The following is a 13,031-nucleotide window of genomic DNA, read 5'->3' on the forward strand; positions in this document are numbered from 1 at the left end:
TCCTTATCAACAAGAAAATGTATAAAACAATCATGTAAACATGTAATGGTGTAAAGGGGTGTTAAAGTCAAGTTTTTGACACAACTTAACGAATAAATATATCAATTACATTTTTACATTTGTAGCATCCCTGTTATTTGTCTATTTGACAATATTTGTAGCATTCCTTTTATTTGACATTTCTTTCCTATAATGCCGAAGAAGAACAATAACATGTAACTAAAAAAACACACACACACACAAAAACAAAGGAAAAAAAAACTTGGAAATAGCTCGTTTAGCATTTAACGATTAGCCTATTCAACTGACATGTTTGGCCAAAAGGATTTATATTTGTCGTATGACTATTCTGTTAGTTTTAAGTATTTACATTACAATTTGATGAAATTGACTGTTGACTACTAGCTACAACACATGTTGCTCCATAATAATAACGTACTCCATTCATTTACCATAAACCAATTTTATATCGTTTGACTTCGTGAACGACCAATCCGAACTACAAACGTTGTAATATTCCCCACCATGTTGGTACCAATTCAAGACACCAAAACTGGAATAAAAATGAAACATATTTTCACAGACATTGTTGTTAATTTTCATATCCCTTCTCTCTAATTGAATTAGAATATGATCTGATTCATGTGGTTGGAGTTATAATGAACGGAAAAATGATCCTTATATTACAAACAGTTGGCAGACCACAATGCTTATTCTTCTTAACATCATTCATATTGTACATGTGGGTTGACTCATTTTTGGCTACAATTGGTCAGTCAGATACATGTTTTCTCAAACATTAGCCCATGTGACCCATTTCTCTTATTAAGTCCGTTTTTATTGGAAACCCCACAAAATAATATGGCCAATCTAAATCAAATCCATATATTATACAACCAGCTAATTTATCATATTATAATATTATTCAATATTATGATAGTAAAATTTATCAAATGATGATGAGTTGACATTAGTTGAGCATATACAACTCTTCTATTGTCTGCTTGTTAAGTGCAAGTATGCCAGTATTATGCATCTCATATTGAAAGGTGAAGTAAAGAACACTTTCCATTTTATCTATTAAACTATATGATTTTGTCACATCAAAACTAAAATAAGATCAGAACTAGCATTGCCTTTCTTTGATCCCCTCGTACAACATAAACTGAAGTATTAAAATAAAAGTTTCGAAATTGAATGAGCACGAGTCTATCACATTTGTGTTATTGGCAAATTGTTCGTCTAATTGGGCTGGGTCATTTTCTCCCTGTTTATTATGAACTGTAAACATCTTCCAGCCTAATATTTCTTGTCCAAAACTAGCATCAGGCTGAACCATGGCATATGCCGCATACCTAGCAAGCACTGGTAATATATATACCAAAGGAGCAAAAAATCAAATGCCAATAACGAACAGAATATACTAATACTATGAGTCTACAAAAGCAAAAGTTACTGCATTATCCAAAAAAAAGTGAAAAGGGCATAATACAGCATAATAAGCAGGAAACTTGCACTAGTCCTGGCTACCTCCAAAACCATCACGTCTCTCTGATTGCCAACCGTAGTTCTTTCCATCATTACTCATCTCACCTGAAAAGTACCCATGTTTATGTTGCACCAAGTGAGGAGGTGGTGGCCCTGGTGGAGGTGGAGGTGGTGGCATGCCTTGCGGTGCTGACAACAAACCTTGCCCACCTTGGACATTTTCAAAAGGAACATTAGCAGGGCCCCCATTCCAAGGACGGGGATAATTTTCTTGGAAATTACCAGGCCCAGGTCCTGGAGCAAAACCCAATACCGACCCTTGCTCAGATCCACCTTCCCCAGTGGAGTCTGATCGGGCTACCTCATAGGAACCTGGAGTGCTATAAAAGGGTGGTGCTGCATCAGATGGGAAAGGAGGAAAGCCAAATGGAGGTGGGCCCATCATCATTGGGTTTGCATTAACTGGCATTGCGAAATTAGGTGGCTGTTGGGGGTACATCATTGAGTACTCACGATGAGGATCAGGCAGAATTCCTTGTTGCTGCTTGTCAGAAAACTGGCCAAAATCCTGTGTTCCACCCTGTGAATCACCATTCTGCTGTTGCATCCGAGGTTGGCCTGACCCATCAAAGCCCATGGGGCGGTTGTCGGATTGAGGGTCAGAAGGATGGGCTTGTCCGTAGAACTGGGGTGGCTTTGGCTGCATAAGTGGTCTAAGAGGAGGCTGGTCTCTAGGTTGCTGGCGGCGGGCTTTATCCTCACGATCATTCACCTGATGATTTGCACTAGGAGGGAAACCAGGCCTTGGTGGACCTCGAAGTGTTGTATCTAAAGTTGAAGAGGGTTTAGAGTTTGATCCCTCTGGTTCGCTCATCTCTTCTCTTTTCATATTAGGCTGAAGCAAGTCGGCATGGTTTTCATGTATGTGAGACTCAAAATCAGACTTTTTCAGGAATGACTTGAGGCAATGAGGAGCGGCACAAATGAAGATACCCTCCATCATTTTGATTGTTTGGATCTTCTGGATTCGTTCATCACATCTGTAACAAACAAATTGTTCAGTATATATTGCTCTGTCCCTATCTCAGAGCCCTTCCTTATACCATATGTTTCAAAATGAGCACAAATTGGCACTACCAGAAGACTATACTCCAAGAGTACATAAGAACTTCTACTTCTCTATCAAGTTTGTCCTATAATGCTTTCTATGACCTCATAGGAACAAACAGAGCTACCTAGAAAAATCCATCAAGACTATACATACATTGTTTACTGAAAAAAAGAGAATCAATATACAACTGCTAATAATTTAAAAAGATGATATATAGACCCAATTGACCATTTAAGTAGCAATTTTTTCACCTGAATTTCACAATTCTTATCCGAACTAATTAGCCCTGAAATTATATTCATAACTAAACTTATCTTAATGAACTTATTAAACCTGAACTTATCTTGACCGAACCTATAAGCCTTATCTTGTCTAAACCTATAAACCTTGAACCTGATCTAGTGATCTTATCTGAACCTATTCGCCATGACTCATGAGCTAACCGTATACGAAGTATGAGTTTGTTAGACCGGAAATAAGTGATAATAAGGCAGGGAGTATAAAGCCCTGTTAGAGTAAATAATTTGTAAGAAAATGAAATTATTAGCAAGGCTTCAATCATTTTTCTCAAATTCTAACTTAAACAGATCTTTATTATATGAGAATGTTGCATGGTTTTTGGTCCATAAAAAGGGCCAAATGTCCATACCCATGTCATGAGCATAACATAACCAAGTATCCAGCAGATAAGACATGAAGCCTTTACAAAAATGGGGAGATTAAAGCTCAGCAAGACTCCAAGGAGCCACTCTTTACAATTCTTCACTTTTACACACTATTCATCATCCTCATTTACTCATTAATATTCTTATCTCTAAACTACTACTCTCGGAGACTCAAATGACTGCAATATACGGAAACATTTCTAGGACTATAGGTTTTGACTCAGCCTTTTATATGAATACGTCGCATGTATTTTGCTCCAAAAAAATTGTCAGATGTCCATACCCATTTTAGGAGCATTAAATAACCAAGTATCCAACACAGGCACCTGAGGCGAAATAAAAAATTTCAAAAGACAGCTATGTGTGCTACGTTTACTCTGAGACTGAGTAATACTCACAATATTTCAAATCCTGGTATGTGCATGGACCTGTCAGGTCAAAAAGTTCCAATCTACTTCTCTGAAATATTACTTACTAGTTACTACTCTGAGACTGAGTTGCAAACACCCCATTCCCAGCAATGTTTCACAAGGGTCAAGATTTCTCCAAAAGATAAAGATAAATTTCCTGAAGTGCAAATACTCCAAAGTTCCACACAAGTATCCCACCTTAGACAACTCGAAGATGCAATATATATCTTTTAAATATGTTCATGCTCTTGGCAGTTGGCAAAAAGTCTAGAAATGTTAGAATTCTCCACTTTCACACTGAAAATGCAAAATTTGGGAAAGCCACACGCAACTTTACTACCACCTATCAAACTAGAAGAATGCACTACATTTTAACATATGGAACAAGTCATTAGCTTGGAAAATAATCAAATATTATAATTGAATGGCATCAGTGATTCAGTGTTACATATAAGGTTAATGTTGTCTACACTTTATGCAACTAGCTCCACTAATCCCTACATTCTTACATTTAAAGACAAGGGCATTTCCTCATCATCAACTAAAGTATGATGAAAACCACAAGCCATCTCGCCCATCTGTAAGTGAACTATAATTCATGATTATGAAGTGTATGGAGTGATGAGTGATCATATCATTCAGCACACAAAAAACATATACATGATCCATCATAAAAGCCAACCAGTAATTCAAAAGCTATAAGCACTTACAGATAGCAAATTGAGTCACTCCTAGCACAATCGAGACAGAAGGCATGCTCGCATGGACTCTGCAAAAAACCACAAAAGTATCATAACCATTATAAATCCGAAAACACAGAACAGGATAGTAAGTAGAAAATAGCATGGTGCAATTTGAGCAATAATCACCAAAAAGAGCTTTCAAGTCAAACACTTACTACATGGCTATTTTCACATTGCAGTTGACCCAAGTCTATTTACATTTTAGTCCTTCAACCATAGTGTAAAATATAAATTAAATAATTCTAACAAATGCTTGTAAAACATACTTTGAGAGAATACCTCTTTACAACCTTTCTATGCCTTATCAATTATCACTCAACATGGACCTTTAACACACAACAACAGTATCGGCTCCCTGATATAAAATTTAAAGCTATGCTGCACACAATAAATAATCGATGGTTACTGAACAAACAATCTCCCCACGAAAGAATCTACTAAAATTCATTAAGTAATTGCCCTAATTGGTCCATTTTGAGCCCTGACAACAAAAGGAAACATCGTAAACCACCAGCAACCCACTCAGCCCTGAACATCACAAACGGTGCGTACATTTGTTACCTAAGTAATAAGGCAAAACAAGAAGGGTCTAAAATACAGCCTTTACATGGGTATCAGACTGTGCAAGCTCAAAAAATCAATCCCTCAGCACAGACAGTGAAACAACAAAGCAAGCTGAAAACTCTTAATAATAGACATAAAGATACAACAATTTCTTCTATAAACCAATTCTTCACCCAACCGGATGCCACTGGGTCAGTATATATTTCATAAAAATAACTCAAAATCTCATCTAAGAACTCAGTAATCACCATTATTGAGCAGAGTAAACATAGAACCATACGACATTTCCGATAGTTTTCAATAAACTTATAACAAAACAATGAGCAAAGAGTGTACCAAGCGGCCATAAATCGCAATAGGGAAATCACAACGAACACAAAAGTGGACTCGCTCAGCAAGCTGTCGTCGAGAACGACGGCCCACAATCTTCACAAACGAAGCAGACGTAGCTGAACCTAGACCCTTGGCAACAGGAAGGTCAGCAAGAACAAGGTGATCAGGGCATGCGACATTCACAGACTCCCCAGGCAACAACTTAGTTCCAGTGCTACCTTCTAGTGACGAACCTTTATTTAGACGAATTTGAAGCATCTTCACATCAACAAATTCACACCTACATTAAACAAAAACTATACACTTAAATTCAATTACAACAAACAACGAAACATAGAAAAATTGAAAACCCTAATCGGCAAAATTTCAGTCGAATTGTAGCGAAATTATCCCCTATTTCTCAAAAATCAACCCTAAATTCTTCCAAATCAACACAAAAGTCCCGTAATCAATGAACAAAAGAATCAAATCAAATCAAAACAAAAATTCAAGTACATAATTAACAACTGTAATGAAAAATTGGAAATCTCTTAACCTGAATTCGATCAAATGAGGAAGAGAAGAAGAGATTAACTGACCTAGAAAGTGGTGAAGAGGTTTCCGGGAGGAGGGAGAGTGGTGGCGCCGACGTCACCGACTCCGACCGCCGGCAGCGACGGAGGATGAGTGTTTGGAGTGGTGGAGGCGTCAACGATTTTCCTTTTGCTACTTTTCTCTGAGGAATAAACGCGCCTTCTATAATGTTATGAAGTATTGTCACTTCGAAATATTTTTTTCCTTAGAAAAAAAATAAAAAATAAAAAATATACTCCCTCCGTCCCTAAATTACATTCTTGTTTGGAAATTTACACGGGAATTAAGGAGGGAAGAATAAGACAAATAACAATAATTAGATAATGCAATGGGAAGTACAAAGATAGATTAGTTATTACTCATGACATGTCATCAATCCTTTGCAAAAAAAAAAAGGACCAATCACATGCTCCTAATTGAAAATTTTTAACCAATCATATTCATTGTAATTTGGCACAAAGATTATGAGTGAGATTAGGTAAGGATGAGTGAGAAAGCATTAAATGTAAAACAGAAAAAGAGAGTTGATTTACTAAAAAACTTACCAAAAATAGAAAGGAGGAATGTAATTTTGGAATACCAAAAATAGAAAGGAGGAATGTAATTTAGGGACGGAGGGAGTAGTTTTTTTGCGACAAGTTAATCGACGCCCTCATTTTATTAAGTAACGCCTGCATTTGAATGTAAATGGACAAACATATCCGGACCTGTATTCCATATTTTTCTTCCCTCTGACTCAATCTAACATTATTTCCTCTCAACAAACCACTAACAACCGAGGGCAAGGTTATCAGACTCATCGTCGGAGTTAAAGTTATTTTCTTTTTTTGGTGGAGGCCAAACGCAGAAACACCTAATTTTTTCAAAATTCTAGGGGGGAAACGTTTTCTGTTTTAATCATAACTTTTGATTCTGAACTCGGGTTAAGACAAATAATATATTATTGGAAAGAGATATAGAAGTCTACTTTCCAACCTAATTAGAATCAGGTCAATATCATTTCTAAACCTTAAGATATGGATAAAATACTAAACTCAGTCCAAAACCAACACCCTTACCTTATTTTGAATAATGGTCCAAATGAAATATTAAAAAATGATATATTATTATTCTAGTTTTGGAAATTCTTAAAGATTGTTAAGTTGAAATTGTCCCTTAGTTTGATGGTCATTTGAGGCCTATCCTAATTCTCTAAACTAAGTTGAACTGAACTGAACTGAACTGATTGGAGCTGAATTGAACTGAAATTAACTGAGCTGAACTGAATTGTTTATGAGAGAAGGAAATTAAGAGCTGAACTCAAATAAACTGATTGGAGCTGAATTGAACTGAACTGAACTGAAATTAAGCAGAATAGATCAAGCTCTAGCTGGTTACAATGGCCCAATTTGGTAAAAAGGGGCCACGAGAGATGATTCTAAAATAAACATAACGATTTTAGGAAGAAAGTAGAGATTTCTTTTGTTATGAGTTTTTTGTTGAATAACATTATGATGTCCTTTTGATCCTCCGCATTATAATCAATACGGAGTATATATTATCATTACTCTCATACAGCTCGTTGTCTTGTTGCTACGCGCCTCACGCGCTAACAATATTCCCCCAAAAAACCATCTAAGCTCCCCCTGTTTTTCTTAAAACCACTCTTCACAAAGCTTGGTTTTCCGACGGATCGCCGGCGATCAGAGAGGTTTGGCTTGCTCCTCGATCGCCGGCGAACCCCCTCCCCCTTTCAAGCTCGCCAAGGATCATCGGAGGCTGTTTATTGAGCCAACGCCCCCTGCCATCCTTCGTTTCTCTAGGGTGGAGAACCGGCTGCGGTCTGCTGGAACACTACCGGCGGCGACTTCGTGGTGTCGAGCCCCTGCGCTAGCCACCTGAGTTCTGGCGTTCATGACACTCCGTCGGTACTCAAACATGATTCCCTCGTTTTCATCGTTTTCATTGTGTTCATCTTTTTCTTCTTAGTTTCTTAATTTCAGTCAATAGCTATGGATTGCAAACCTTTAATCGATGCTCTTATGGTCATGCATCTGAATGATGACTATGATGATACTATTGTTAATTTTGCTCTTAATAATTGTTCCCGCAATATCTATATTCAAGCTAAACGGTTGAAGGATGAAGGTAATGTATGTTTTAAGAATGGTGAGGTTGTTTCTGCCGGTGCCAAGTACGATAGAGGCCTAAAATTTCTTTGTTTTGGTTTGCCAAGTAATGTGGATGATAGTGTCATGCTCTGGAATTTAGCAATTGTTTTGGAATTGAATCTTGCCGCTTGTGCCCTTAAGGTCAATGACTATAATCAAACTAAGGAGCTTTGCTCCTTAGTCTTAAAGTTCGATGGTAACAATGCTAAAGCTCTTTATAGAAGGGCCTTAGCAAAGATTAGACTTTCCCAATTGGAAGAGGCGTATGAAGATCTTGACAAGGCAGTCAAGATAGAGCCAAATAATAAGGATATTCTCCGTGAGTTGGAGAGGTTGAAGGGACTATGTGGTCAAGCTAGAAAACTCAATGGTAAGAGGGGTGTCGAGACGTCTGTCCTCACTCAATGTTCTCATGCTAAAAAGGGGAAGGCCATGGAACCCCATGTTAGCCCTATGTGAGAACCATCATCATCATCTCATACTGAGGTTCAAAGCGGTGTTACTAGCTGTCTACCCATCTCAAATCAGGCTAGTAAAATGGAAGTAGAAAGCACTATTCCAATCCACAACTCCTATGCCCCTTTGGAAGATAAGGAAGGAACATATTCCCGCTCTGCAACGAATCAAGAAGCAAGACACTCAAAGGAAAAGGATCGTGAGAACTTTCACTACTTCTCCAACAGACAGAAAAGAAACCAATCCCTTAAACTATCCACCTTGGCTTACTCGCAACTCAAACAAGGGAAGACCCTGAATTTCTTAAACAAATCTGTTGACTCATGGATGACTGTACAAATGAAGGACAAGACTACTCATGAAAGGCATCTTGAAAATCACAAGCCTAGTGACCCACAAGGTCCTTATGCTTTGTGGATGCCATCTAAATTGATGCGCCCGGGTAAGAGGAGCAACGACAAAAAACAACAAAAAGAAAAGGTCATGTCTCCCCCTGGCCTAAGAGTGGTCAACTATGATTTTAGGCCTGGTAAGTCCAGCCCTAACCAGAACACGGACTTGAGTACAAAGGATGGGAGTGATGAGCCAGCGGAAGGTTTTACCCCCACTAACCTTGTGGAAGTGGAATCCGTAGGCTCAAATGAAGATGACCCCAGGGCTTTTGAATCCGATGTAGTACAAGTCATTCCCACACTCACACACTCTACTTTCGTTTTCTCCGCCATAAATAGGAAGTATGGAAGGCCTCATAAGTCAAGAATGAAGAATAGGAAAGGTAAATTCTTTTTCAGGTACTGGCATTGCAGGTCCAAGAAGCGCAAAGGAGCAAGTCTTCGGCCTGGAACCCTCACATTTGCATTGTTCAACATGTTTTGATGATTGTACCCCCATCCCTCGGTTAAATCCTTGTATTAGTTCTGTTAAGAGAGTTAAACTCTCTCCTAATCCTTATCTGTACGCCTTTAGTAGTCCTGAGTCTGTTGGGAGCTAGTCTCCTTTTTCTCTGCTGTCAAAAAAAAAAAAATCATTACTCTCATACAAAGTATCTTTGGTTAATTTTGAATAGGGGGGAGTGGTCAAACAGTCAAACTTGATATTTATCTCTCCAATTATTATCATTAATTAATACGAAGTACTTGATTGTTATACTTTGACTCATTATTGAGATATACTATGTATATGCTACTTTGACCTCCATTGGTATACTTTGACTCATATTCCCTTCCGTTATACTTTGACTTTTTTTCCTTTGCAAAAAATGTACTACCTCCGTTTATTATTAAGTGCAACTTTGAAGCACTTTACGGATACCTAGGCAAAATTTGAAGGGCAAAGATTAAGGAAGTAAGTGGGTGAGTAATTAAAGTGGGAGGAGAGAGAAAGTAGGTCCCCCCCCACTTGCATTTTGGGTGGGAAATCAGAAAAAGTAAGAGGGAATTTGTAAAATTAAAAAAATCAGATTTCATAAGTAAGGGTAAAATCGTAAAATCATTGTTTTTTAAGTACTAAAAATAGAAATAAAATAGAAAGTTGCACATAATAGCAAACGAACAAAAATAGTAAAAGTTGCACATAATAATAAACGGAGGTAGTATTAACCCATATTCAACAAAATGGAACAATAATAAAAATTCAAAACAAGCAAATGCGCTTTTAAAATTTCATTTATGATTTAGCTTGCTGAGACCAAAATACATGAAATACAACTTGTGTATCTCAAAACTTTAATACGGACTAATACCATTAAAAAAAAAAAGGCATAAATATGCTCTAATTAATTAATTAGTGCCGCCAAATATCTTCTTCAACTCATGAATTTGATTAGTATCCAACAAAGTAATCTTCTGAATAAGATCAGTGGGTAAGTTGTTTGCTGCAATAGATAATGTAGCAATGTGTATGCCAGGATTTGCACTATTAAACGTAGCAGTAGCAACGGCCGGGGTCGTGCCGTTGTTAACCGAAAAATGGTAAGACCCTTGTGGTATGACCATAATATCGCCCTTGTTCAATGTTTTAAAATACGGCTTGTTATCCGTATTTATAAAACCGGTAATCATACTACCCTCGACCATGTAGATAAGTTCTGTCACTCGGTGTGAGTGGAGTGGTACGACTCCACCCACACCAAGGTCTGCTCGAAGGACGGAAATACCTAGACCATTCACGGCTGGGAATGTGACATCAAATGCTTCACTTATCCCAAGTTTGAAAATATTTGACCCGTTACCTGGAGTGGCTAGACCTGAAAAAGTAAAATCATCAACCGTAAGGTCAGCAGGATTTCTACAAGGGTATCCTGCCGGTCCACCTGGAAGCTTTAAATCCGCCACACAAAAATCAACAACACTTGTTGCATATGTTAGAGAAATAAAGAGAAAAACGAAGAAGAAAATTTTTTGTAGTTCCATTATGATTTGTATGGAATTTTTTTGAAAATTATGTATTGTTGGTTTATTTGCTCTCAATGTAAGAACTTATGAAGTTATGATGCTTAATGCTATATATAATGGTAAGAAAAACGTGGACTATCACACCATCTCCTAATTAAATATTTTTTTTTTTTAAAGAAATTAAGATATTTTTTTTGAACATCCTTATTAGTTAAGATCTTTATTGAATCATCCTAATTAATTTCTTTAATTAAGGAGTGATAATATCATATTTATTACTAGCTAATTCATGAGATGCTCTTTCTTGATTTTCATATGGCAACTAGTGAGTAGCCCGGGCATTGCCCCGCTTGCTATTGTTCTTGACGTGCAATCAATAAAATTTTTTAAAAGGCTTTTTAAAATTGTAATTATCATTGTCAAACTAAAATTGAGTTTTTTTAAGTATATTTTATTTTAATTAAACCTTACGGGTTGCACTTATATAATTTTTTTTACATGTTAATAACATACTTGGAAATTGGCTTAAATGGTGAAATGGTTACTCTTGTTGTAAGAGGGGTTGAGGGTTCGATCCTCCTTATCCTTACGTTTTTAAATTCAATAATGTTGGTTACTTGGCATTGTTTGAGTGATGATGTGGCATCATTAGACATTGTGAAGATGACGTGGCGCAACAAAAAATGAGACTACGTGGCACATCGACGTTCTTAGGAACGCCTTTTAATATATAGTAAGGCGTTCTTTTTAAAGGAACGGTGCCACGTGGCACTATTCACAGTTAATACGCCATGTCAATATCCAAAGTATATGTGCCACGTAAGCTTGCCATTTCTCTTTTAACAAAATAAAAGATGCTTTAGGCTAGATTCGAACCTAGAACCTGTGATACATAAATGTAATACCTTTACCCTCTCAACCAAGTTTAATTAATGTTTAAAATTTCATATATCATTATACATTCTATTCATTTATTAAGTACATTAGAGGTAATGTGATTCATTTATTTTTCACAAGACTAATACAAGGTTTAAAAAAAAAAAAACTTGAGACAATGCTCAAACCACACTATATACAAATAGTTGAACATAATTATTAAATTATAGATATACACAAAATAGCGACCCGGGGCATCGCCCGAGACACACACTAGTTATACTTTAAAGATTGCTTCCCTTATAATAAATGATGCATCCAAATTAATGCAATTTTTTGATGTTGAAAAGATATAATAATTTTTCGAATAAAGACCAAATACGGTCCCTAAACTTTGGTATAAGTTTGATTTTGGTCCCTCAAATTTCAAAAGTCTGATTTTGGTCCCTCAACCACCAATGAGTCATAATTTGTGGTGGCTATTACAATGTTTTAGCAAAGTTTAGGGACCTATGCCTATTTAATTGCTGACATGGCCAAAGTTTAGGGACTTTGCATTTTTATTTTATTATATTCTTGCTGACTGGACCAAAGTTGAGGGACTTTCATGCATTCCAAGTATTAATCCCATAAAATTAACCTTTCTAATTGCCGAACTCGCTCAATAATTTATCCTTACCAGTTACCTAAACATAACCACAATAGTCACCACAACCACTAGTCTACCGCCAATACATAAACAACCACCGGGTGCCACCATCATAACACCACAACTGTCTTAAAATTAATTTAAAAAAAACCCCCCGATTACCAACAAATCTAAAATGTCAGTCAAATTAAACAAAAAAAAAATCAAATCGAAAACAAATAAGTTTTGAATTAAGAAGAAAAAAATTGAAGGATAACCCATGTCAAGTTCACGACCTCACCTTGTGGAAAATTAAATAAATTCAAGATTGGAATGAGTAAAATAATTAGATTAATTAAAGTTAAAAATATGGTTAATTAACATATTAGTAGCAATTGAATTAAAAAAGGCAAAGTCCCTAAATTTAGTCCAGTCAGCATTAGAAGTCCTTAAACTTTGATCCAGTCAGCAATTAAATATGGCAAAGTCCCTAAACTTTGATGACTCATTACAATAGCCACCACAATTGATGAGTCATTGGTGGTTGAGGGACCAAATCAAACTTTTGAAAGTATAGGGACCAAAATCAAACTTTTGGCAAAATTTAGGGACCGTATTTTGTGTTTACTCAATAATTTTTC

At 36.6% G+C, this 13,031-nt stretch overlaps 2 protein-coding genes across 2 annotated transcripts; both read right to left on the reverse strand.

Moving 5' to 3' along the window:
- Nucleotides 1–1,331: 1,331 nt before the first annotated feature.
- LOC145597922 (E3 ubiquitin-protein ligase HAKAI homolog) lies at nt 1,332–6,048 on the reverse strand. The gene is made up of 4 exons (XM_081654195.1): nt 5,893–6,048; nt 5,318–5,594; nt 4,385–4,443; nt 1,332–2,528 (listed from the first exon to the last, which is right to left on the reverse strand). The coding sequence occupies exons 2-4, from the start codon at nt 5,570–5,572 to the stop codon at nt 1,517–1,519; spliced, it is 1,326 nt and encodes a 441-aa protein (XP_081510321.1). The 5' UTR covers nt 5,573–5,594; nt 5,893–6,048; the 3' UTR covers nt 1,332–1,516.
- Nucleotides 6,049–10,271: 4,223 nt separating this feature from the next.
- On the reverse strand, nt 10,272–10,904 carry LOC145599507 (auxin-binding protein ABP19b-like). The gene has a single exon (XM_081655873.1). It carries the CDS (start codon nt 10,902–10,904, stop codon nt 10,272–10,274), a length of 633 nt encoding a protein of 210 aa, XP_081511999.1.
- Between the last annotated feature and the right edge of the window lie 2,127 nt (nt 10,905–13,031).

Source organism: Chenopodium album, chromosome 20, assembly GCF_948465745.1.
Source record: "Chenopodium album chromosome 20, dcCheAlbu1.1, whole genome shotgun sequence".
NCBI lineage: Eukaryota > Viridiplantae > Streptophyta > Magnoliopsida > Caryophyllales > Amaranthaceae > Chenopodium > Chenopodium album.

Bases quoted from the DNA above. Each gene is read 5' to 3' on its own strand.
- LOC145597922 (XM_081654195.1), bottom strand. From the start codon at position 5,572: ATGCTTCAAATTCGTCTAAATAAAGGTTCGTCACTAGAAGGTAGCACT. The intron at 4,444-5,317 runs GTACACTCTTTG...GGTTTTTTGCAG, and splicing joins TTGCGATTTATGGCCGCTTG to AGTCCATGCGAGCATGCCTT. The intron at 2,529-4,384 runs GTAAGTGCTTAT...TGTTTGTTACAG, and splicing joins AGTGACTCAATTTGCTATCT to ATGTGATGAACGAATCCAGA.
- LOC145599507 (XM_081655873.1), bottom strand. From the start codon at position 10,904: ATGGAACTACAAAAAATTTTCTTCTTCGTTTTTCTCTTTATTTCTCTA.